The sequence below is a fragment of the Hipposideros armiger genome, unplaced genomic scaffold, assembly GCF_001890085.2.
Source record: "Hipposideros armiger isolate ML-2016 unplaced genomic scaffold, ASM189008v1 scaffold_180, whole genome shotgun sequence".
Classification (NCBI taxonomy): Eukaryota; Metazoa; Chordata; class Mammalia; order Chiroptera; family Hipposideridae; genus Hipposideros; species Hipposideros armiger.
In genome coordinates this window covers 1,718,079-1,744,421 of record NW_017731530.1, presented here as the reverse complement: position 1 = coordinate 1,744,421, position 26,343 = coordinate 1,718,079, and the positions used below count along the sequence as shown (strand labels likewise).

Sequence of the window (26,343 nt, the reverse complement as noted above, 5' to 3'; positions counted from 1 at the left end):
GGCGAGGAAGGGGGCAGATCTCGGCCTGCGGGAAGCCCCAAGAGTCGTTCAAATTTTGGTGGAGGAAGGAGAGCGAGTGTGCGCGTGTGCCGCGTGAGTGTATATGAGCGAGGGGCGGGCGGGCGCCGGGCGGCGGGGATGGCCGAGAAGCGGAGGGGCTCGCCGTGCAGCATGCTAAGCCTTAAGGCGCACGCCTTCTCCGTGGAGGCGCTGATCGGCGCCGAAAAGCAGCAACAGCTTCAGAAGAAGCGGCGGAAGCTGGACGCCGAAGAGGCGGCCGGGGCTGTAGATGACGGAGGCTGCAGCCGCGGCGGCGAAAAGGGCTCCCCTGAGGGAGACGAAGGCGCTGCGCTCCCGCCGCCGGCTGGGGCGGCATCCGGGCCCGCCCGGGGCTGTGCAGATCTGGAGCTGAGCTGCGGCTCCCGCGGAGCTGCGGGTGAGTCGGCCCCTTGCCGCCCAACTTCTTTGCGGCGCGTCCCCTCCCAGGTCCTGCCAGCCAGCACGGCCGTGGGGGAACCTGAACTTCCACGAGTTGTCGCCGTGCGCGACGCGCCCGAGGCAACTCAACCGCTAGCGCATTGGCCGTGGGTGTCAGGGCGCAAAGCTCGCCGCTGCCCTGGTTGCTCTCGCCGCGCAACTCGTGTCACCCTCCAGACAGTTAAAACGCAGCTTCCAGCCTCGCATTTCAGGCTGCCGCCGCCCAGTCGGCGATCCGCGCTCTCAGCCGCTGCCGTTTGCTTCGTGCGGCCGTGCAGAGCTGTGCTTTCCGCATCTGCCTCCCTTGGGGGTCCAGCCTTTTTGGGTGCTCTTTTTTTCTTTCCTAGCTTTTAAAAGCGTGGAGGTGGAGGGAGCGACGGCACAACCCGCCCCCGCCCCAACCGGAACGAATGCCCTAAACCATTTGGGCAAACCAGGAAGAGGGCGGCGTATTTGCAAACGTGGTTTCCCGAGGGGTAGCTGAACCGTTCCCTTTCGTTCCCATATTGATTCCCGCTGCTAAGACGGACAGCGACCGTGTGCTTGCTTTTCGCGCTTTTCTCTGCCCTTCGCTGCTTGGCTAAGGGCGGCCGGGGAGTTTCGCGGGAGCGGAGTCTGAAACCTTTCTGGAGGGTGCCTCCGGCCCAGCCCAAAGTCAGGCGCTTCGGTCGCCTATTGCGAAGGGAGGCCCTGGTGCCTGGGACCAGGGGCCGGGCACTAGGCACTTCTGCTGTGCTCTCCGGGGGCGCGGGGTGTGTCGGGGTCTGCCCTGGGGCACACATCCGGGACCTGAGCGGCTCCGCGAAACGTATTTTGGGGCCTTGACCCGGCGAAAGCGGGGAGTACGGGGTGGACACGGCCCGCACGCCTCTCTAGGTCTTCGGACCTGAGGGTTGAGCGTCCCTTAGACGGGCAGTGCGGGTGTCTAACCCTAGACCTGTTTGTTAGTAGGACCCGTTGGCAGGAAAGCTTCCCCTTTTCTCCTGGTCCTTTCCTCTTCCCCATCCACCCTCCTCGGGTCCATCTCCCCATCAAGATTCCCCTCTTGAACCCTCACCCATTACCCTTCTCTACCCTTTGCTGCCCAGGCGGCTGTGAAGACGGCTTTCTGCAGGGCGCTTCCCCACTGGCGTCTCCGGGAGGCTCCCCGAAGGGTTCCCCAGCGCCCGCCCTGGCCAGGCCCGGGACCCCGCTGCCCTCGCCGCAGGCCCCGCGGGTGGATCTACAGGGAGCTGAGCTCTGGAAGCGCTTTCACGAGATCGGCACAGAGATGATCATCACCAAGGCGGGCAGGTAAAGGGCGAACTGGCACGAATGGCCCCCAGCCCTGGCCTCACCGTACCCCTTGCATGGGTTGGGCAGAAGGGCCTGTAGCGCGGTGGGGTCTCTGGTTAGCATTTTCACACAGACAGCTCAAGGCCCTGGGTAATGGGTCACTTTTGAAAGTGGCTTCGCTTCCTACCCCGCAGTGCAATCAGTGAGGGGCACAAGCCCCGCCGCTCTCTTGTAGGATGGGCGGAAGAAAAATCACTGTCGCAGCCAAGGAGGTAGCCATTGCGATTGATACTCCGCGTGCAGGGTACTTGCAGATTCGTGGTCATATTTACGTCTGTCCTGGCATTTATTTAGGCCCTAGTTATTGTTTCTGGTATTATGGAACAAATCCACTCCCATTTAAAAACGCAGTTCACTCTTTAGCAAACTATTTATGATTTGCTTTTTCATATTCGAAATACCTAGATTGGTTCTTTATCAAAAGTTATCCTTGCAATGTGAAAACGTGATGTGTTGTGCTATTTTGATATTAGACTAAGATGAAAAATTATTGGACTTCTCGGTAGTACATGCTTAATCCCTGCAAAAGAGGTTACCCTGATTTTTAAAAACCATTCTGTTTGTAGATCCACAGCTAACGTTATTTTCCTACGTGAAATCCAAATTTGCTGAAGAATACTAAAAAATTTTGTAAGAAGTTATAACCGTTTTTTGAAAGTGTAAAATTTGCACATCCATCAGTTAGTAAAATAAACGTTTTTTTTTGGCCAGATCATATTAATTTGAGGAAGGCACAGAAATATTTGCATTTTAAAGTTTTCAGTTCATTTAGTGCAGTGAAATCTATGAATGATATCTTCCTTAAAAGGAACTTGAAAAGCACACACAACTCTTTCAGGGAGTACACATGGCAAAAACCTGGATAGCATAAAAGTATCCAAACTTATTAGAAATTACAAAAACATATTTTATTGAATCCATATGCTGCCTTCTGCATTTTCACAGAGCTATTATTAATGATCCAAATTCAGTCTTCAACAACACAAAGCAACAGTTGTCTTATAAAGGATGTAGTTAAAGACCTTTACTCTTTATCTTACAGGTGCACTGAAATAACACTAAAACAGCCAGCGTATTAAACTGTTCTCATGCCTAGTTAGGAATAATGGACGTTTTTTGTACAAATGGTCTTTAATGGCATTATTGTTATAGAAAAAAATTGGTAAATAACAGTACTAAAATTCGTGTTATAAGGTTAAATTAGCAAAAATCAGATTAACTGGAAGGGTCCTAGACATAAATCATTAGATGGAAGTTTTTTAAAAAAGAGAAAGAACTGTTCTATTTGTTTGTTTATATACAATAATTTGCTGTTGTATTCCTTGCTATGTGCCCTTTTAAAAAGATAGTTGCATTTAGTTTAACATCTCCTTTGATATGCATCTGTTGGGAGTCAAGAGAAATTCACATTTTCATTTGTCTTAATTAGCAGTGTTTTGAGTAAGTGTGGTTAAATAAGAAAGTATTTTTCAGGTTATAGTGGGGGAAGGAATGATTTGGTAAATATACATTGTGTTTAGTTTCTGCTTTCAATAAAGAAGTTTTACTATACCTTTCAAATTTAGAGCAACTTTTGCACTTCACCTTTACCATACTGCAGACAGGAAGTCCTGTCTCAATAAAGAACATATTGTTTGGTTATAGCATGGCACATTGGCTCCTTGTGGTTTTTTATAACCCTTTTAAAATTTCACATTATAATATATTTTATCACTTTTAGAAATTCAAATTTTCTATTTCTACTATTTGGGACTTTTTAATTATTTGTATTATTAAAGTGAATATGCTTATTGATTTTTGTTTAAAAAATTCTTAAGTGTCTTTACTCCTTCAGTGTGCAAAATTCTTACGCTCTTAGCTATACTGACATTTCAGTAAACACAGGACGCAAATACAAGGTACAACAAATTACATTTAACAGCCTCAGTTTTGATATGTCCTGTGCTCTGATTCTTTGAATTAAATTACCAAAGTGAATGCTGTAAATTTGTCCGTGTGAAAAATACAGATTCCAGAGGTTTTTTTGCGTATTCATTCTCCCGTATGTAAATCACAAACGAAAACAAAACCCAAACCCTCTTTCCTGCCCTCCCTTTATACATAGGCGCATGTTTCCAGCAATGAGAGTGAAGATCTCAGGATTAGATCCTCACCAGCAATATTACATTGCCATGGATATTGTGCCAGTGGACAACAAAAGATACAGGTACAGTGATCAGATGGGTACAGGAGGATAAGAAAACACTAGGATTTTACTGTTTTTATCTGTGATGACTATGATGTTTGTTTCTAAAAGCCTGTAGAATTCCCAGATCCATAATCCAGCACCCATCAGATCTAATAGCCCAGAGGATGCCTTCTCTTCCAGTAAATGTGGAAACTTAATTTTTGTTTTTCTTTTAATAGATACAGAACTGTCTTTAAGTACAGAGAACTTTTAATAGTTTAGTTTTCCTAAACTAAATGTGTCTTTTATATTGATTCACATTTCAATTAGATTCTTGAGAGGAATGTTAAGTAAAGCTTGTACATATACATAATATTTAATGAAATGTTTTATATTCTTTGTGATTGTTTTATCTTTAAATAAATTCCCTTTATCTGGTTACATCCAAAATTGTAATCGTTTGCAGGGTTTCCCCCTTTACCTTGAGAAAATTATTGACGGATTTTTACAATTTAGAAAAACAAAATCTCATAATTCATTATGATATTTAGACATCTTTAAAGTGGTAATGAATTTGTTACCTTATTGTTTTTTGGTAGTTAACACAGTAATTTATTTTTAAAAAAACAACCTGTGATATTTGGATTTTGAAAGAGAACAATTTATGTAGACATCAAGAAAAGTTGGAAAAGATATACATTCTTCAGTTACATTCTTTAGTACCAAACCAGCCTTTCTTTGCTATTTTCCTTATGCAAGTAAGCAAATAACAATTTTTAAAGATGACGCTTTTCATTTTCCTGAGGAGTTAAAAATGCTAACATTTAAAAAAGCAGATTTTTGAGTGGAAGACGAGAAAATGCTGCTCTAAATTTTGGTCATCTTTGTTTCTGTTTTTTTGTTTTTATAAACTCCTAGAGCATTTAGTACGTTTTTAAATGAAATCAGATTTGATTTTTATCACTTTTTAAAATTTAGGGAGTTGGTTTTGGAAACAAGTTTATGGTGTCAAAGTATACAGATTTAATTAGTACAGGCACATATGGAACACTAAAAAATGGGTAATAAAAAGGACAGTTTTATTACGTGTGTTTTGTGTATAAGTTGTATTACTTATTTTAATTCAATAACTCATTAGGGAGTTTTGCTAAAATTATCTACTACATGACAGAAGCTAGAAGACATTGAAGTTTATTCTTTAAATATGATGGGTTTAAAATCCATATTCTAATGTGGATTTTGGACTGAGGACTATAACGTAATTCTTAATGAACTTAGAAATTATTCCTTTATCTTCTAAGTTTGTCTCCTATTTCTTTCTCCAAATCTCTTCCATATATTTTGGATGATTTGTTTTGCTTAACTGATTCTTATTACTTTCACATAAAGCAAAAACAATTTCAAGTATTAATATTAAGATGACAGATTTAAATGATCAAATTGTAAAACACAAGTTTGCTATCACTTATATTGCTTCCCAAGACATTGGCTTTTAGCATTTGTATTTAGAATGTTTCGCAAAGAATATGTAATATATAGCATTTACTCTGTTAGTGGGTGTACATTTTTGAATTATTCAATATGCACACTTTTCCAAGGTTATGATAGAGCTTATTACTCTGTTTATTTTGGTAATAATACTGTAGCCACAGTGCAGTTTTCTTTTCTTGCATTTCTAAGATTTATACTTGATTTTGCAACTTTTTCAGCGGTAGTACAAAAAAATATTTTGGCTTAATGTCTGTTATCAAAGAGTGGTATTTGGTCAAGTTAAAATGGTTGTGATTTATTAAAATGTAAAATTAATACTCACAAAAGCCTATGAACTTAGGAACTTATTTATTGAAATTGCTCTATACCAATTAAGGGAAGTTTTTAAAAGTTATTCTTAATTTTGTGATTATGTATTTTTCCCAATGAAAGGAATTAAAGAATAGAAGGCATATTAAGCTCAAATACAGTGATGTATGTGACCATATTTGAAACTAAGGTCTCACCAGAGATGTTATGAAAATGTTTCATGCTATTTTAAAAAGAAATTTGCATACTATACAGGTAGAATTCTCTGAGACTATTTGTAAGTTGTTCCTTTAAATTGTATGCCATATTTTAAAACACAAATGTAAGAAAAACACCTAACTATATACAGTAATTTCATTTTCTACTCTTTTCTAAGTCAGTCATTGATATACTAGTTTCTAGTTTTTGAATTGGTGTATTTTAAAGTAACACTAAAATAAAAATCTGAATGTATGATTTTATTACTTGAAACTGTTATATAAATGTATTATTCTTATAGAGTCAACATATTTGACATATATAAACGGAAAGTTTTGTCTCTTAATTAGAAGAGTAATATTAATTAGATATGCCATAATTTTTAAAGTTTGATGTATATTTTAATTAGTGGCATTTAAAAACTATTTACAGAATTTTTTTACAACGGTCAAGAAAGATAAATATAGGAGATAAAAGCCTACATTTTATGATTACACAAACTTTTAAAATTAAACTGGATACTTTATCCTTAATTTATAGTGTAATAGAATTAGAAAAAATAGCTCAAAATGATAATAGATAGAACATTTTTCCTATGAAAATAAAAGTTACTGAAACTTCTGGCAATTTCCCCTTGCCTTTCTCCTATTTATCCCATCAGACTATACATAAGCCTAAAATAGGAAGTGTTAAAGGAAATGGGGCACTTTAAGATATGACTCTCAAGTATTTTTGAGATTTACTTAAAGATGAGCTTGACCATTTAATAGTTTCTTCATGTCCATTGACTATCCAGATGAAAAATGGAAACTATCAGAATACAGACAGAATGTGTAACGTGAATAAGTGTGAGTCATAAGAATTAGGGTACTTGCATTTGTGGTGGCAATAGCATGTGTATTTTCACTAAAACCTTAACACACCACTTACTCTGAGCGGTCAGTAGGTCACCAGTGCCTCAGAGAGCCAAGAAAAAGTCATTGAAATCTTGTTTTATATGCATTGGATGAAAGGAGCAAATCGTTGTATTTTAGACTTAAAAAAGAAGTGCACATTTTGTCTGATTCTACTGAGTTGGAAATTACAAAAAAGCAGTAGTCCAGGTACTGAGCCTTGTCTTGCCTTTCAGGTATGTTTACCACAGCTCTAAATGGATGGTGGCAGGAAATGCTGACTCCCCTGTGCCACCCCGGGTGTACATTCATCCAGACTCGCCTGCCTCTGGGGAGACTTGGATGAGACAAGTGATCAGCTTTGACAAGTTAAAGCTCACCAACAATGAACTGGATGACCAAGGCCATGTGAGTAGATGGTCTTCCTAATTCGCCACCATTGGATGGCGCACCCATATCTGTATTGTGCCAGACAGAAGGAAATGAATTTGTCTAAGATCGTATATTTCTGTCCTGGTTGATCAGCATGTGCATAAGCTGTGTCAAATCAAGGTGATACTTGCATCAGACTATGCCTGTGGCTGGAGTATCCTATGAAGTATTTAATAGATAGATTAAAACTAGATACTGCATTTATATTGGAATGAAAGAACCCCAGGCAGACGTTTTAGCCAAAAATTTTGTTTGAAATTCCATGAGGTGCTAATTATTATACTTTGAATATGAGTACATACTTGGGAGTTGGGTTAACTGGAATAATGACTTACTGTTTCCTGCCTGCATCCAGCTCTTTTTCCAGCTGAGGCTCATTGTTTCTCAATAATATTCCAATTGCAATCTCCCAATTGTTTTGTAATGACATCTAATATGTCAAAATAGGTTACAATAATAACTAATTTTAGTCTTAAAACTGCTGAAACATGATACGTAAGTCAAAGTCAGCCATTCAGATAATATAGTCATTTTTAACACCTTATTAATTTTTATACAGTATTATTGTTCCTAGGCAATATTTCTACATTATGAATAAGTAACTCTGGATACATGATGATTTTCATTCAAAGCTAGCATTTCTATTAGGTTTCTGTTACTTGAGAGTTTTGATTGATGCAGGATTAAAATGCCTTTTGACTAGTTACATCATACATAAAATGAATGCCAACTAGTTCATTTCTCAAAGGGGTGGCAGAAAAATAGCATATTTATAAGTAGAACTTTTAAAACAAAATGCAAAGTGTCATAAACTGGTAATACTGTGATGACAGGATATGATTTGCAAGTTGCTAGACAATAACTTAAGCAATTGACCTTAATGAAAACATTCAAGTACAAATTTCCTTGTGGTAGAAAAGCAGCATCTAGATTTTAAGACACATTTATCTCACTTTGCCAGTGCTTTTGTTTATTTGTTGCCTTTTATAATTTAAAACAGAATCAGAAAGGTAGCTTAGTAGATTTCATTTCTGAATCCAACTTCATACCCTATATTTTCGTGCTTGACTTCATTTCTCTTCTTTTTATTCTTTATTTACACAGTCAAGTTGTTCCAATTATTTTTCATTTGACTTCAATGAAAGAACACTAGTTACTTCTGTCTCATTGAGGGAGCTGACTGTGAAATATTGCCAACATGTCTATTGAGGAGGGATCTTTTATTTTTTTAGAATAGAAAACTTAAAAATAAATGGCATCAAGTATTACTTGTTTTAAAAAGCTTAAATATACTCTTCTGAGTTCTACAGTTTGAGAATATACCTTTTAAAGAGATAATTGGGTCTAAAACCGATATACTGTCATATATGAGGTAAAAACTTCTTTTTAATAATTTAATATAGTCATTTTAAAATTCTCATTTTTTTCAGATAAAATTACTGGATTTATATTTATCTAACATCTATAATACTAGGTATAGATCTAGTCATGTATCCACTCATGATTTTAACTTTGTGATTTCACCAGACTTTATTTAAAACAGTATTCTCTAGAGAAACAGAATCAATAGGATGTGCGTGTGTGTGTGTGTGTGTGTGTGTGTGTACGCGCGCGCGCGCGCACGTAGATTGAGAGAGATAGAGAGCGATAGAAAGAGGAATTAGCTCATGCAATTGGGGGGCTGGTAGGTATGAAATCTGCAGGGAAGGTTGGCAGGCGGGAAATTCAGGAAAGAGTTGATGTTGTAGCTCAAGTCTGAAGGCAGTCTGGAGGCAGAATTTCCTCTTCCTCGCGGACCTAGTCATTTTTTCTGAAGCCTTTCAGCTCATTGGATAAGACCTACCCACATTATGGAGGGTAATCTGCTTTTCTCAAAGTCTATTGATTTAAATGTTAATTTTATCTAAAAAAATATCTTCACAGCAACATCCAGACTGGTGTTTGATCAAATATATAGGTACTACGGCCTAGCTAAGGTGAAACATAAAATTAATTATCACACAGCAGTTATTTAAAACACAAAAGAATAAAATACAAATTGAAATTCAGGTGTTTATAACTAAATAACTATTATATTTCACTATTAGAAAGAACAAAAACCATGCCAGAAAACAGGCAAAATCCAGAGAAGTGTGTCATCTACTAGTGAAATATTTATTTTAAGGTTGTGGCAGGATGTAATACTTTAATAAAGGGAGGTACTTAATGTGTATAGGGAACAGGGAGAGAAGGATATGTATCTGTACATTTTGGAAGCAAGGAAATTGCTTTTGCAAATGTATCTAGATCAGTTGATACTAGAGGAGAATGTAGGAGGAAAAATTCTCTTATTTATTTAAAAAACATATTTTTACAAACATATTTGTAAAATGTAGTAAAAGATAAAAAGCCACAGTCTTTGCCTGCGGTGATCTTCTAGCCTAGAGGGAGAGAGAAGACATGCACGCAGATGGTCACGCTGTCAGCTCGGAGAAGTACGGATGCCACATCATTCCTTCCAGGAAAGACTGGGAAGGCTTCATGAAGCAAGTGTCTGTTGTCTTCATTTACTTAGTTTGATGACTCCAAATGAGGTTAGATTAGAGACTAGGAATCTTTATTATTCTGTTGTTGATGTGATTCAGGGCCTAGGAAGACCTTTATGGTAATGCTTATGGTGGGACTTTCTAATTCAGTTGTCTCATTGCTCACCAGAGACCTCACAGCGACTCACTTCTTTGCCCTTTTATGTTGAGCCCTCCCCCCACCCCTCAGTTGTAAAGGAAGCGATGCTAAGCTTCAATTAATCAAGTTGTAGACTCATGAGAAGTACTTTTCTAACTTGCATTCTAAATTGCTTTCTTACTTTTTGTGTCCTCTCAGTTCCCAGTTTTACTTTGATAAAGATGTACAAGTACGTATTCAATATAGTGACTTGAGAACTCCATGTAGACCTGGGACTTTTATTAAACACAGAGTGATCGCAGGGATCAGATTCTCACAGGGTTGTGACTGAGCTGCATGAGATATGAGATTATGTGTCACTGTGGTTACCCCAAAGTGACTTTTCATCTTTCCAAATACCAAGGATTGTTTAGAGAGGAATATTGGTAAGACCATAGAGTGGAAATGTCCCACCACTCCACAGCCAATCTGAATGTTGTGAAGACTTTATAATCCATCCCTACTTGCTCCTTAGCCATCCTTAACCATCTCTATGTTGGATTCTATACAGACCAGGACTGGTCCTTGGGCTGCCCATGTGCAGCTGGTTAGCATGCTTATGGGGTTATTTCCTTTGTATCACATGCATGTTTCCCTGTTCACCTGGAATTTGCTCTCTGGAGGGAAACATTTAGATGAGCATGTCCCTGAAGAATTAGAAGACATTTAACAGGTGCTCCTCAAACCTCAGCAGGACTCATACCCACGGTGCTGGGTTGCTTTGGAAGGAAACATGGCCAGGCAGCCACAGCCAGGGGACCTGTGAAAGGGTCTGCTTTCCCACCTGCTGAGGATTCATGAAGATGGAGGCACCCTAGCTCTAACTTTGTCCTCACCTTCTCATTTCTGCTGGAGAACCTGGTGGGGAAGCAAGATACTACAATGGGAGATTGCCAAGACCTCCCTGATGGAAAGAATTTACAACAGCTTAGAGGTTCAGCACATTCATGTTCATGGGCAAGTCCCTTTGGCTCTCTGAGGCTTGACTTTCTCTTAGGTTATATTGGAACCAGAGAACCTTGAGTGAATCAAATGAGCTAATGAACTTGAAAGTACGTATTTGTAAGGAGTGCTTCATATACAGCATCACGCCTGTAACAAAACCAAGGCTGCCTTGCTGTAGAGCTTGGGACCTGCTGTGACTGCCTTGATCCCTCCCGTGTGTGTCAGTACTTGGTACTTGGTATCAATGAAAATGCGGGGAGCCAATTTTTTATGCTCTGCTCCTCCTTGGTCCTTTGCCATGTAGGTCATCTAGAAAATTTCCAGAATCAGCAGGTAGTGTTTTCCTATTGAGTTGTTTTATAGGGCACAGCTGGTATGTCTGTCAAATTTCAGTCATTTTTAGGCTCATCAGATCGGAAGTAAGTTATATGCTTCTTTTGACTCAAACCTAGTGTCTCAAAAAAAAAAACAGGTGTATTAACCTGCAAACCTATGCTCTTTATTTATGGACATAGGCCCATGCAACATCTGTGCTACTAGGTAATGGCAAAAAGAAAAAAATCCTCCCATTTAAACAGAATAGAGAGCATGAAATATGCACATCATAGGATTAGTTGAGTTTCAGTGATGGGCACTATCATATGGTCTTCTTGTTCATAAGGCCAGTGGTTCTCCTTGTTCAGTTTGTTCTATTAATTAAAATATTATTGATCACTTGTCATTACAAGTTTGATAGTTCATTAAAAAGGAAATTATGCTATGTTATAAAGAAGGCTTGTTTAGCATTCCCTAACAATTTCCAGGAATATACAAAATTCCTGTAGATGATACTGAAATATTATTTTACTTGAATAATCTTCAGATTACTACTGGCAGTTGTCTTTTAATGTGCAAACATCGGTATACATCAGCGATTTCTGTACTCTACCCCAATACACTTCACCTTACATCATTCTGGAAATGCGGTAAGGATATAAACAAATAAATAAAATTAAAATGTGCATAGCTGTATGGAGAAATCTACTTGAGAGCACAAAAGAAACTCCTTTTCACTGACTAGTAAACAGAAACCCAAATCAGTTTTTGTTTCCTTCGTTTCAAGTCAGTTCATTCTAGTCTTCTGAAATTAGCTATGCACTTGCTGTTTGTTTAACGTGAAGTAGTTTTCTCCAGTTTTTCTTACTGTTCTGGAATTTGCTGATCATTGGACTCCTTAGAATTATATCTTGCTTCTGTGTTTTTCACATGTTTTACCTGACTCTCACAACCAGACATATTTTACATTATAACCTGGTGCACATGTGCACACACAGACAAAACAATGTTTTGTAGGATAATACTTATCCTTACTACAAGCAGCACACTATTTTGTACTTTATTTTATAATTTTACTTATTTAAAAAATTTCTGGTAGCAACCCTTTAAATTGGTTTTGTGAACCACTCATGGGTTACTGAAATTCTGTCCTTTTTCAGTCCTGGAAAGAGACTTTTTCAGAGGTTGCAGTTTTGTGTGTGTGTCCCCAGGTGATGAGGGCTATTGACCCCTGTTCTCCTCGCCTCATACTTATGCCGCCTCCCTCTCAAGCATGTCTGGTGGGCACCATCACTAGATCTGCTATCCAGGCATTTTCTCTACTGATAGAAAGGAAATTTTAGGGTAAAAATACAAAACAAAACAAAACTAGCCACTGTGCTGATTATTACCAGAGGGTAAAGACATTCACTTGTGGCAGCAATACACTCTACAGATAGAGGGCTGTTTGTGTTTGGGCTGACCAAAGATTGTGAGTATGGCTTATTAAACTGCCTGCATCCTGAATAACATGAGGCACATCAACCACTGTTTTTTTCCAAGACTTTTATTTAAGCATTTTCCCTCCAAACTGCTAACACTTCAAAGCCTGAATTCAAATCGTATAGCTCAGGAAAGATTGAGGCTTGTTAACTAAGCTCACTAATGAATACTTGAATACACACTACTAGCAGCAAATAGAAAATCCCATTGGCAGAGGTTGTTTCTTTACCCTGGCTCCTCAACCTTGAAAGTATAAAGCATAAAGAGGAAGAAAAAGTTCACCAACAATTCCGTCATCCAGAGATGATCACTGTTCATATCTTTGTATGGGCCCTTTTTACTATTTTTATGTAGTTGTGGTAAGTTTACAAACAACTTTGATCCTGTTTTATCATGCAAGATTTAAAAAGCATTCCATCACGTAGTTAAAAATGTTCTAAACAGTATTAGTAATGGATGAATAATACTTTATCCTATTGTATCCTATTGTGTAGACTTTCATTTACCTAACTAGTCTACTCATGTAAGTGGTTTATAGTTTTTCCAGTTAGGAATGGTATGCTGCACATCTTTGTACATGAAATACTTTTCTGGATTTGGAATATTCCTTAGAATAAATTATCAGAAGTGCAATCATTGGGTAGAAGATAGTTTAACCATATTATCAGATTTCCCCTCGCAAAGCCTGAGCATGCCAGCTTTTCCATCCCAGGCATCTGCGTTTTGGAAGGCATGTTGAGATGGAGGCATGGACACTACAGTCTCCAGGCAAATCAGAGACTTCGTGAGGCGGATCCTGGGGTATCCTTAAAATTCCCTTTGACCTTGAATAGACCTGTTGCAGTTATTAACAGAGGAAGAATGTTCTCTGAAGAAAACCTTGGTGTGCAAGTACTTACTTTTTAGGGGATGGGTGTAGTGGAATTTAAATAATCATTTCAATCTCACTTTTAGTTTTATTGGTTTAGACTCTGTATTCCATTCGGGTCATTATAAATAAAATGGTTATGAATTTATTTTTGTATTTTCAGATATAGAAAATTTGATGTTAAGTTCACATGGTTGTACACAGTGTTCCACCAAAATAATGAGTTTCTTTTTCTTCTTGTATTTTTATGTGCATCTTACAAGTAATTTCCTAGCCTTCTCTCTCCAATTTTGATACACTTTATTAAACTGAATTTTTCATTTTCAGCTGGGATTCATTTTACATATTAAATATTTAGTCATGGTGTTGAGATTGGGCAGACGTTCCTCATAAGTTTCACTTTTCTTTCCTTGACATAGATCATTCTTCATTCTATGCACAAATACCAACCGCGCGTTCATGTCATCCGAAAAGATTGTGGAGATGATCTTTCTCCCATCAAGCCTGTGCCATCTGGGGAGGGAGTGAAGGCATTCTCTTTTCCAGAAACTGTCTTCACGACTGTCACCGCCTATCAGAACCAGCAGGTATTCTTCTCGGAACTGGTATCTTTCTAGACTTTTCAGATGTAACTAGTAAGCTATCCTTTTCACTGTATCTAAACATTATGAATTGTCATAATGCATTTGCCATGTATGATGTCCAAGGTATATGTATTGTAATAACAATTCTTTATCCATGATTCCCCAAGTAAGGCTACTCTAGTGAGGATTTCTTTAGACAAGAATGTGTCTTATGACTGGCAGTGTAGGTTTACTTTCTATTTTGAGATACTGAATCATGATGTCATAATTAGAATTAGAAAGCATGTGTATTGCCTAGGAAATATACACGTAGAATATGAAAAGTGAGTTGTATCAGAGAGTATGGGCTTTGGTAGCTCACTTTATTTTAAAACTACAGTCCATGTATTATGAGAAATAGTTCAGAAGCATTTATCCTTTATAGTCATTTGGGGATATATACAATAAGGGCTGTTTGTATCAAGAGATGCTTTAATTGTCATAGAGGGTAATGCATATGCTTATAGTCTGAGAGATCAGCAGTTGTGGAGTAATCCTTTCATAAAATTAGAAATAATTTGATAAGTGAACTATTTCTTTTCCGTGTAGGTAAGCATATATATTTCTTTAAGGTTGTGTCAAGAAGGTGGAGAATTGAATTTAGGCAATTATTTAATCCATTCAAATCTGGCTAGTTTTCATAAGAAATAGGGATGTAGTTGAGGCTGGTGTGGTTGGTGGTACATTTTTAAAAAAAGTTCGGTGGTCAGCAGAATTATTTTAGGTCTCCACTTATCTTTAAATTTATATACATCTCAGTTAAAATTGTAAGGCTTTATAATCTCTCAGTTGTGGTTTCTGTTGTTTTCAAGCTTCTTCGGAGATGTGGGTCCCTTCCCATGTGCTCCCTCAGGGTGGACAGGCTCATTCACCCCGCTCTGTGTGGAAACGCTGGGCCCACAGCTGAAGCTGTCTTGTCCTGTCACACTCACATTGTCACGCTTTTGTACAGGCGTTTAAGAAGCAACAGGAAATTAATCTTTAGAAGGACTGGCTGTAATTAGGAAGATGTTCTTAAAATATGTTGGGTGCAGAAAAAAAAAACATATATTTTTTAGGAAAAATATAATGCATGAGGAGAAAAGAGAAGTCATTTAGTACCTTTTAAACAAACCCAATTCATCATTTTCCTCCCTCTCCCTCTCTCCCCCTCTCTCTCTCTCCCTCGCTCTCTCTCTCCCTCTCTCATACAAAAATTAAAAGATCTGGTGAGAAATAGATGGGATATTGTTTGTTAGTGTTAATTTCAAGATGATGTAACTAAAACAATTGTTTTTAATGGCGATGACTAAACCATTTATAAAAATATTTCCCCCAAATCTTGGGGTCTTAGTGGGCAAAAAGCTAGTTATGAGTCAAGAAATTAGAACTGTAGTTAAAACTAAAACATCATTTATTTCTACTACATGTATAAGATTTAATCCCATTAGAACTTTCGAGTAGTTGTTACCTCTGGTTAGACATTATTGTAGTGCTCTGGTGAGGGCAGGACTCTACAGATAAAAGAAGAAAGTAAAACTCCTGGATGAGAGCCATAAAGATGGTTCAAGGAGAGATAAATAAAAATGCAGAGGCAGAAAAGTTAAAGGAATGTATGTTACCTAATTCTGAAGAAGAGAAGGATATATAAGAGCTTAACAACATTCAAGGATATAAATGACTGTTAAATAGAGGTTGGATATTAGCTGTTTCCCATCACCACTATTACAAGAGAAGCAGTATTAAACCATGTCACAGAGTTAAAGGGAAGAACTTTAGTTCAGAGATATTGTCAAACAAAGAGCAAGTTATCAACAGACTATTCAGAATCTCCTCTAGGGATATTAAAAGCAAAACAAACTTTATTTACTGAGTTTAAGTAGGGGTGGAGGAATGTCTTTTTCATAGCATATGAATGCCTAGATGATATTTGAAATTTTCTTCTAGCTTTGCTGCTAAGATAATAAATTATCTGGAAACGAGAGAGGAACACAGTAGAACCCTTTGACACTTAATTTTGGAATTAGTTGTAGTTCTTCCATCATTTCTGTTTTTAATAACCTTACTTGGCATTTATAGTAAAATGTGATGTGATTTTTTTTTTTTCCTACTCCACAGATTACTCGCCTGAAGATAGATAGGAATCCGTTTGCCAAAGGCTTCCGAGACTCTGGGCGTAACAGGTAAGTCCTAGTGAAGAACATTCTGGCTGTGATAAACACATTTGATTTTTTTATTGTGAATTTTCCATTACAAAGTAAACAGTTAAATTTACTGACATGGTTTTGAAATCATTGTTGATGAGGATTTAAATTTGTTAATACTGTTGAGCCTTGACTGTAACATATTTTTAGATGTAGTGTTGTAACCTGTGCATTCTTAAGATGAACTTTGATGTGTAATGCTGGGGTGAAATGGAAGTTCTCAGGGTGTACAGTGCATGCTGCCCCTGAAGGAGCCTTGAGGAAGCCTGCTCTTACAGGCCCGGGGGCTTCAGTATCCCAAGTCAGTATTCTCTTTGCATCTGCTCTTGGTTTAGAATTTGCTTAGAGATGTCCAACCATCTACTGATTCTATCTTCGGAATATGACAGGGTCTCTAGTTCCCTCAGATTTCCAACGAGAATATGAAACTACTCCCCATTGCCAAGAGAGCTGATGTTCTTTAGTTTCCAGATTTGTCTTGGCTCTGCTGACAGCCACACACTTGTTTATTTTTTCTGTGTGTCGTGTTTTATGGTGTTTGTACTAAGTGGGAGAGCTACAATAATGAATTCTACTCTATTACTTTTATCAAAAAGCAGATCACCCTGGACTGTGTGCCAAGTGTTTTTGAATTTATTGATATGATTCTATTCCAATATAGTTTGGTGCAAGATTTTCTAAAATAACTGTTGATAGTAGCAGAGAGTAATAACAGACTAACGTTCTCCAGATGCCTTTTCAGGGTAAGGCTTTGACTTAAATGTTTTTAAAAGCATTTTATTTTTAAAAAGAAATATTTGAAAACTGTTTTTATTCACTCCAGAAATTATTTTAATACTCCTTGAAAACTTGGTATTGATAGGCTGTGTCAACATGAAGTCAAAACCCCTAATTATCTTATTTTAGGGACAATTTCATTTAAAATTATAGAAAGAAAACAATCAAGTAGTAGTACAGATTTTTAGTTCTTTCTGTTGATTAATTGGGCAAGGTAGGTGTAGGCAGAGAACTTTTCTCCGAATACACTCAAGTGCTTGCAGAGACTTGATTTCACCTTCCTATGCAATGGCGTTCTTTGAACACCATGCAATGTGAGACTAAAATGCAACTAAAATACTTTGAGAGTAGTCTGCAGGTAGATCTATAAGATGGGCTAATAACAGGGCTCCCCTCTGAAATGCTTCACTCTCTAGGAAGATTTGCATGTATTCCTACTCTATGTTGTCTGCTATATTGAAATTATTCTGTCATTTTAGATGTCTGTTTCATTGTGGAGAAAAACTTTTCTTGGCTTTTGTTATGTTACATTAGCTCCTGGTTAACTTTGCTTTTCAGAGGAGTTCCTGAAAGTTGAATAATTTAGTAACTGAGATGGTCCCTGGTGAGGTGACTGAAGGGAGCCTTTGGGAGGATTTCTTTTCTACCTTGACAAATACTTTGGTGGAAACTTCTCGTGTTTTTGGTTATAGCAGAGTAGTATTTTTTTTTTAAATTTTATTGGGGAATTGAGGGAGGGGAACAGCGCTGGGGGGTCGGGGGAAGGGGAACAGACAAGTTGCTGTCCTTTTGTTTGTCAGTCTAGTTGTGGAGGACATCGCTTCACTGGCCCATGTTGGTATTATCACTGCGCTCTTCCCGGTTAAGGCAGATCAGTCACTGGCCTCTGGATGGCCGCTCACGGTGGCTCTTGGCAGCTCACACTGGCTGCCAGACGCTCACGCTGGCTGCCGGCCACACACGGTAGCTTTTGGCAGCCCACTGCAGCAGGGGCTGCAGCCTATGCCATCGCCGGCAACTCACGGCAGCCCAGCTCCAGATTGAGCTGTTGTTCACCATCTTAGCTGTAGAGGGCAGTGTCACTGGCCCTCATGTGGGATCCGAACCAGGGCCCTGCTGCTCAGAGCTGGCGTCCCATGCCAGCTGTTAACCAACACACCACTCGGCTGCCCTAGTATTTAACTGTTTAAGAGTTTTGCATTAATTTCATAGTTTGTTCCTTTTTTTTTTTTTTTTAGCAGAGAGTACATTTACTAAAACCCACTGAAAATTTGGGAGGACAGCACTGAGGCTTGGAGAATATACAGCCAGGATCTATGTTCGAGCTCTCCTGTAGGATTGCTCAGCGAAAACCTCACTGCTGTTAACACTAAGGAATCACACTGCTTGTACCGTCTTGGTTCATTTTTGAAGCAGTAAATTTAAAAATACTTTAAAGGCATATTTTGGGTAAATAATAATAGTGAATAAACCTACAAAAAGAAGTGAGGTGGGAAGACGCATATGACAAGTTTTCAGAAAGCATTTTAGATAGGTCAGCATAACGAAAACACATTTGGTTTTCTAAAATTTGGCCAGTGAAAAAAAAAATCAGTGGTACTGGTGAAAGTAAACTGCTAAGTCTTTTGTTTGGTATCATGACATCAAAATGTTGGGTTTGATATGAATATTGTCCTTTCCTTTGGCTATTTCAAGAGTATATAGGCATGGCATCTGTAGTGCTTTACTACTATTTCTTTCCAGACTCTCAAACTTTTAGTGTCTGTTGGATATACAGAAAATAATGAATTATGTTTTAACACTTTTTAAATTTTTCTAAAACTTAAAGTTTTTATTTTGCTTCAAATGTGTAAACAATATCTTAGTACAGGAAAAACACGTTAAGCCTATACGTGTTAGAAATATACCTTGTTGGTGAAATGAATAGTTTCACTTTTTTTCTTATTAAAATTATTTTTCTGCTTCTCATATGTAAGCTTTTCAGTGCTCATTTTGGAATGCTAAATATCTGTAAATCAATATTTCCTATTTAAAAATATCTGATTTTAGCGTTTTCCATTGATAAAAACAAAAGACACTTATCTGGAGAAGAAAGAATTTGGTCAGCTTTTAAAGATTTCTAATTTATGTATTATTTTCCATAAAAAAGAACCTAAGTTATATGTAAGACTTGGAGAATACATTGGTGTTTTGAGCTTGGGGGAGGCCTGATATTTTTTCTATATTAGTTGAGAAGAAAGCCCATGAGAAAAAGTTCAGTATATTTTTTTACTACCCCTTGTTCAGTTGTGTTGTTACTGCTTTTTAATACAAATTCTATTTTTATTTTTTCCTCATACATGAAATAAACAAATCAAACAGGACAAGAAATAAACATGGACTTGCGATTTTTTAAACTTTATAAAACAATTTGCTTTAATTAAAAATTATCCCTTCCTAGCTATTTATGGCTCTACAGCCTATTTTATAGAAATCAGTAGCTTTAGCCCTTAAAAGCTCTCCTGCAAGACATTTGCTACGTGAAAGAGAATTTATGTGCTGAGAATAGTTTCATTCTTCAGTTAGGCCTTAGGTTTGACCCTATAAAATTTTTTACTCAGGAAGGTACAAAAATTTCTTCTCTTTAAATACTTCAGGAAAAACATAACCATTTTACTAAATAAACTTGGCCATTTGATAGCATAAATTAGGGTGGTGATAAAATGTGGAAATTGTTCAAAGGCATCTTGTATAAATTATCGCCTTGGCTACACTCCTGCAGGAGGTGCCTTTTATCTTTTCTTTAACTAGACGGGAAAAGTCTCCATTACTGGAGAAAATGAAGGCTTTTTAAAAAAAGTCCAGATTCAGCTAATAAATGTTTTATAACTGTTTCCTGCAAAATATCTGAAATCCTTTTTGGAACTTGCAGTGTGAAACAGCAGCCTGAAGAAAAATGTCAATAGCTCCAAATCAGATCACTTGTAGATATGTCACCTCCAGAGCATCTCTTTAGAGCTTAGGGTTCTCCGTTTGGCATGATCAATAACTCCTCCCCAAGAATTTAGCCTGTGGATTTCTATTTGAAGCATACTAAAGTTTACACTGCTAAAGCAAGTACTGCAGTAATGCTCATCTCTATAGTTAATACGTTTTTAAGTCCCGTGGCTGCTCATTAATTACGTCTTAGTAAGTTTCACTTGAGACCACCTTTTTACCACTTTGGTATCTTTAATATTTAAAACTGTGATTATTATAACTCATCTATTTGGTAATAAAGAAGCAGTTTTATATTAAAATGTGTCCTAACATTCTTTAGCATTTAAAAAAGCTTGTTTCGGGGCCGGCCGAGTGGCATGATGGTTAAGAACTGGCTTGGGACGCCAGAGGCCCCGGTTCGGATCCTGCATATGAGGGCCAGTGACACTGCCCTCTACAGCTAAGATGCTGAACAACAGTTCAACCTGGAGCTGGGCTGCTGTGAGTCGCCGGCAATGGCATAGGCTGCAGCCCCTGTGGCAGTGGGTTGCCATGGGCTACCGTGTGTAGCCAGCAGCCTCAGTGAGCGGCCATCCAGAAGCCGGCGACTGATCTGCCTCCCCCAGGGAAGAGCGCAGTGACGGTGTCAACTTGGGCCAGTGAAGCAACGTCCTCCACAACTAGACTGAGGAACGAAAGGCCAGCAACTTGTCTGTTCCCCTTCCCCCAATTCCCCAATAAATATCTTAAAAAAATAAATAAATAAAAAAAAATAAAATAAAAAAGCTTGTTTCTAGAAAGTCATACAGATTTAGTATTAGTACAAGCTAAATATAGAGTAATCAGCATTCATTAGTCGAGTATTAAATGCAACCGGCAGGCTACGTGGTTTGGGGATTGACTGGGCTGCCAATCTCCCCCTCCCCCCCACCCTGCCCTCCCACTCCCAACACACAAATTAATACTTAAATGTGCATAAAATATTACTGAGTAGCGTGACCTTGGATTTGGCTTGTGGTCAGCCACAGATATGATGTCTGGTTTGGGAAAAATCACTTTGTAGCAAACAACTTTAGAACTAGGAGAGGATTCAGAGCTTTTGTATTCTAATCCTCACTTTGTGGGAAACTGAAGTCCTGGGAGGTTAAAACATCACATAGTATATTTTAGTGAGTTGCAGTCACAATTCAGTTCTCCTGATCCTCAATCCAGTTTGCTTACCACTAAATAGTCCTCTCTCTGTGGCCCGCTGGTTACATCTGAAGCCAGATTTTGCCCTTCACTCTCAGTGCAGCGCAGGTAAGGCAGGTGCGGGTCCACTCTGTGCCCTGCCCTTCCCTTTGGCAGCTCCCTACTAGCTCCTGTGGGGCTGGTGATGACTCTTGGAATTGCTTCCAGAGAAGCACCCCCTCTGTACCTATGACTTCAGAAATGAGTCAGGTCCATGTGTGGACTCAGGAGGATGGTTTGCATGCACCACATCGTCCACACACAGTTGTCTCTTCTTATCACCGAGATGGGGTGGGCATGCTCCTTATGGAGTCATGACAGAAGTCAACAAAAAATGGAGCCTGTACTCTGAACGCTCTAAGGAAGGAAATTCAGTGTGTAAAGCCTTAGGACGGAACGACAGGTCGTGTGAGATGGTTTTCTCTGCGCACATCACTTACCACTCACAGTGAGCGCTTTTGGCATGTTGTGTAGGTGGTGTGACTCAGTCAGGGGAGGGTGTTTCTTTTAGTCTTAGTTCATCGTTCATGATTTAGGGATGCAGGGAATCCACAGGAGGGTGCACGTTGAGTCTAAGCTATTGAAAATGGACCCTATCTTTAATATCTGCATTAAATACAGATTATCTGTATTAAATAAAATGGTACCTGACAATCTCAAGAGATGTCTGAATATTGTTTTGACGCTCAGGAAACTGTCATTTCCTACAACAATTTATATGTTTCATGAAAAGCGCAGTGCTACTTAGGTTAACACGTTTAGGTCTGCAGTGGTTGCGGGAAGAGTGGTGAGGTCTTGAGAACGGGCTAGTTGAGTGAAGGGCCTCATTTCCAGAACAGAGAGGACTTAGTTATCTGATGTAAGGAGTGGATGACTTCGAATCACTTCTGGTAGGAGAGACATACATTTATGTATGTATTTAGAATAGTTGACCTTGTTTTAAAATATGGATATATCATGTAAATAGTCCATAAGCAATTTATCCTGTCTCTTTAACCATCAACCCATTAAGTGTATGTAGGGACTTGAAAATAATATTTGATGCTAATGCTAGCTCCATATAGCTTACCGCCCTTTGAGATCACGTTCCTGCCATCCTCCTGCACCCTGGACTGAGAGACCAGTGCTGCCTCTCAGACCCCCTTTTGCTGGAGGGAGCCCACTTGGACACCCTGGAGATCATGCCCCCAAGAGAGAGAAATCAGTTTTCTTTGGATGAGTGTTCTTCTGAGCTGGTTGCCAAGGCACTGAATGATGGGCAGAAATGCCTCTTAGAAAAGAGGTGGCCTTACCGGGCATGCTTCTGTGACAAAGGCTTCCTCACCAGAGGGAGAAGTAATGTAACAGGAGAGAGGATGGGTTCCAGATCACAGAAGAGCCTTGGACTCACATCACCGAGACGGCTGGCTCTTTATCTCAGCTTCTTAGCCCGAGGGCACAGCTTTTTATCTTCCATGTTTGGCTTAATTTTCTGAGAATGTTAAGAGGACTTCTTGGTTGGTTTCCATCCTCTTGTGCTCCTGGTGATGGAATGGTAGCCCATCTCTGAAGCATTTCTGCCAGTGTGGGGGGGCATTGTCAACACCGCCAGTGTTTTCTGAGCTGCTTGTTACTGAGGAAAGCTCCAGTGCTCCTAATGAAGCTTCTTTTGTCCACCCCTCCATCCTGATCCTTCGTTTTAGAATGGGCTTGGAAGCTCTTGTGGAGTCATATGCATTCTGGAGACCTTCACTACGGACTCTCACCTTTGAAGATATTCCTGGAATTCCCAAGCAAGGTAAATCACATAAGTCTCCAGGTCACATAAACAGCCAGTTCCTGCCCGGAAGCTCAGTTACTGAAAAATGCGCAAGTCATTATTTACATCTACAATTGCAACCTCATCATCGACATCCTCCTATTACAGGATCCATCTCTTTTCTGTGTGGTATGGGGCTGGATTAGGAAAAATGGCTGTTGTGGCCTTAGGTTAAATCTGCGATGTTTTAGGCAGTTTGTGTATTTCATGACCATTACCTCACCCTTCAATCTCTTATTAAAATTAGAGGCAGACTAGTGGGCTCTGGTGCCAAGGGCGCCTCAGAGAACTTGCCAGTGCCATCTCCAGTTCACCCTTTCTTGCCAGCTTCTTTCTTCTCTTCCTTCGGCAAAATTGCCTTTAGTCAGAGTTCTCCTGTTGGATTTATGATGGGCAGGCCAGGCACACTTGGGCAGACTTCCCTGGGCTTACCCACCTCTGCGCATTTCCCCCAAGCCCAGGGCTGGCGTTTCCTCAGAGGAAGCTTCATGGGAAGGGATGACACTCGCTCTCTGCTTGGTGTAGGTAGGACTCTCAGCCCACTCCTGCACTCAGGCTGTTTACCCCTATCCTGCCCAGCTCCCCAGTGAGAACTTAGCGCGCTGGGTTTTAGATAATTATCATTGGTTGGATTGGGCTTTTAGATTATTTTGAGAGCTATATAAAACACGGTTGTAGAGCAATGAAGGTTTTACAACCTGTCCAGCCCCTTGGAATTCTCTCCCCCTCAGTTCTGTCAAGTTTGCAAGCATCAATCTGCCAGCAAATCCAGAGAGGGGAGTCAGGCACCATCGCAGTTATTGATTGGACGCAGGGTTAACCACCCTCTCTGTTTCACAGGACTGTTTGTTTGTTGGACCTCTGCTTTTGTGGTAGCATGTGATTCACCAACCTGTTTTCTGGTTGGAAATGAAATTTCTGAAGTTCTAGATTATTGCCTATTGTAGTAGCCACGCCCTGCATTGTAGTCATTCACACAAGCTTTCAGTGGGCAGCTGCAGGCGCGTGTGAGGCAGGATGTGCCTTTGACCGGTTCAGCTCTTGCCTTTGAGTTCTTTCTTTTTTCTTGCAAAAAATATATATATTGATCCAGAGCAAACTCGGCTGAAAGAAAAGGCAAAAGGTGTGTATAAGAGAGGTGATGGTTATACTTTTGGAACAAGATACAGAGTAAGATGAAATTTATATTTTACAGAGTTGCAGGGAAAGTCAGTATTTAAAATATTCTAGTAAGTCAGAACACTTTGAAAACGCTAACTGAGGGAGAAAAATATGAAAATTTTGTGTGGTAGTGTCCTAATATTTCTGCAATTAAAAAATACATCATTCCCTGGGGAGATAATTTGCCTTGAAAACATTGAGAAGATCTGTGTTTAAAATATTTCATCTGAATTCAATTAAATTATAACTGTTTGAGAACTGAAACTATCTCCTTTTCATCCTTGTAGCACCCCTTGTAGCAAGCAGTGTCTAGCTCCTGTTTACAAAATTGAAAGGAATGATGGCCATGGAGTCGTTGCTCTTTACATGTCGTCTTCTTTTGTAGGAAATACAAGTTCCTCCACCTTACTTCAAGGTTCTGGGAATGGCGTTCCTGCCACCCACCCTCATCTTCTGTCTGGCTCCCCTTGCTCCTCTCCTGCCTTTCATCTGGGGCCCAACACCAGCCAGCTGTGTAGTCTGGCCCCGGCTGACTACTCCGCCTGTGCCCGGTCCGGCCTCACCCTCAACCGGTACAGCACATCTTTGGCCGAGACCTACAACAGGCTCACCAGCCAGACCAGCGAGACCTTCGCCCCGCCCAGGACTCCCTCCTACGTGGGCGTGAGCAGCAGTGCCTCCGTGAACATGTCCATGGGCAGCGCTGATGGGGACACCTTCAGCTGCCCACAGACTAGCCTGTCCATGCAGATTTCGGGGATGTCCCCCCAGCTCCAGTACATCATGCCTTCACCCTCCGGCAATGCTTTTGCTGCTAACCAGACCCATCAGGGTTCCTACAACACGTTCAGGTTACACAGCCCCTGTGCCTTGTATGGATATAACTTCTCCACATCCCCCAAACTGGCTGCCAGTCCTGAGAAAATTGTTTCTTCTCAAGGAAGTTTCTTGGGGTCCTCACCGAGTGGGACCATGACCGATCGGCAGATGTTGCCCCCTGTGGAAGGAGTGCACCTGCTTAGCAGTGGGGGTCAGCAGAGTTTCTTTGACTCTAGGACCCTAGGAAGCTTAACTCTGTCATCATCTCAAGTGTCTGCACATATGGTCTGATGAAGCCTTTAAGTTAAACTACATTCAAATCGATCTGATGTATTTTCTTTCTTCGTCTTTTTTTTTTTTGAAAGCAATATGAAAAGAAACGCTCAGTAACTTGTAAAATGTACATATAATAGAAAATGAAAGCTCACTGAGTTTTTTGACTTTCTCATGGTGAGATTGTAATTATCTATGGTATATATGTATACTGTATATAGCATGTAGAGTTTTGAAGCCTACAAAACCACATCCTTTGTTTTTTTTCCCTGAGTTCATCCAGTTGCACAGAGTATTGCCATAAATGTAATATGTTTAACCAAAGTTCTCAGACTCTTTTAAAAACCAAACAGCAAACTTAAAACTTGGCAATGATACTAACCGGACTAAGACTTATAATAATTTATCAGAAAAATGCTCTATACAGTTTCATACTTGAGTGTTGATAACCAGCACAGAGTCTTGTGATTTCTGTTAGTCTTGGGCACAGTGTGAGAACCTAAAAGGCAAAAGCCAGTTGAAGTCTTATTATTAGTTGTGAGGTATTTATAATCATAAAGGATTAGCTTTTGTGTTCCTGCTTGCTCTTATTTATCACAGATATTAGATGACCTTGGTTCTGTAACAATCCGTAACCCATAATAATTACTTTTTATGGAAGGTGGAGAAGGGACTTGTGATTTTTTTTTTCACTTTCTGTTGGGCATATAAGAGGCTTTTTTCATCTGCAGAGAATAAATTTCCAGTGTTTTGGATTCTTTGCTCATTTTATTTAGTTTGTGAGGTAGACCATTAGAGAATGTTCAATAAACATTTTTAAATTTCAGTTTTCACTAGGGAAGGAATATATGATATGAATGGAATGGCAGAAAGAAAATAAATCCACCTCAAATTCTTTGATTCCAA

The 26,343-nt window shown here is 39.5% G+C and overlaps 1 protein-coding gene across 2 annotated transcripts; it reads left to right on the top strand.

Moving 5' to 3' along the window:
- TBX18 (T-box transcription factor 18) lies at positions 1 to 26,343 on the top strand. 2 transcript variants are annotated; one of them, XM_019652462.1, is made up of 8 exons: positions 1 to 436; positions 1,566 to 1,770; positions 3,917 to 4,018; positions 7,107 to 7,278; positions 14,035 to 14,202; positions 16,336 to 16,400; positions 23,069 to 23,163; positions 24,731 to 26,343. In XM_019652462.1, the coding sequence occupies exons 1-8, from the start codon at positions 139 to 141 to the stop codon at positions 25,453 to 25,455; spliced, it is 1,830 nt and encodes a 609-aa protein (XP_019508007.1). In that variant the 5' UTR covers positions 1 to 138; the 3' UTR covers positions 25,456 to 26,343. The 2 variants fall into 2 exon arrangements, with proteins under 2 accessions (XP_019508007.1, XP_019508009.1); XM_019652464.1 differs by lacking the exon at positions 24,731 to 26,343 and adding an exon at positions 24,633 to 24,722.

Bases quoted from the DNA above. Each gene is read 5' to 3' on its own strand.
- TBX18 (XM_019652462.1), top strand. From the start codon at position 139: ATGGCCGAGAAGCGGAGGGGCTCGCCGTGCAGCATGCTAAGCCTTAAG. The intron at 437-1,565 runs GTGAGTCGGCCC...TTTGCTGCCCAG, and splicing joins CGGCTCCCGCGGAGCTGCGG to GCGGCTGTGAAGACGGCTTT. The intron at 16,401-23,068 runs GTAAGTCCTAGT...CCTTCGTTTTAG, and splicing joins CGAGACTCTGGGCGTAACAG to AATGGGCTTGGAAGCTCTTG.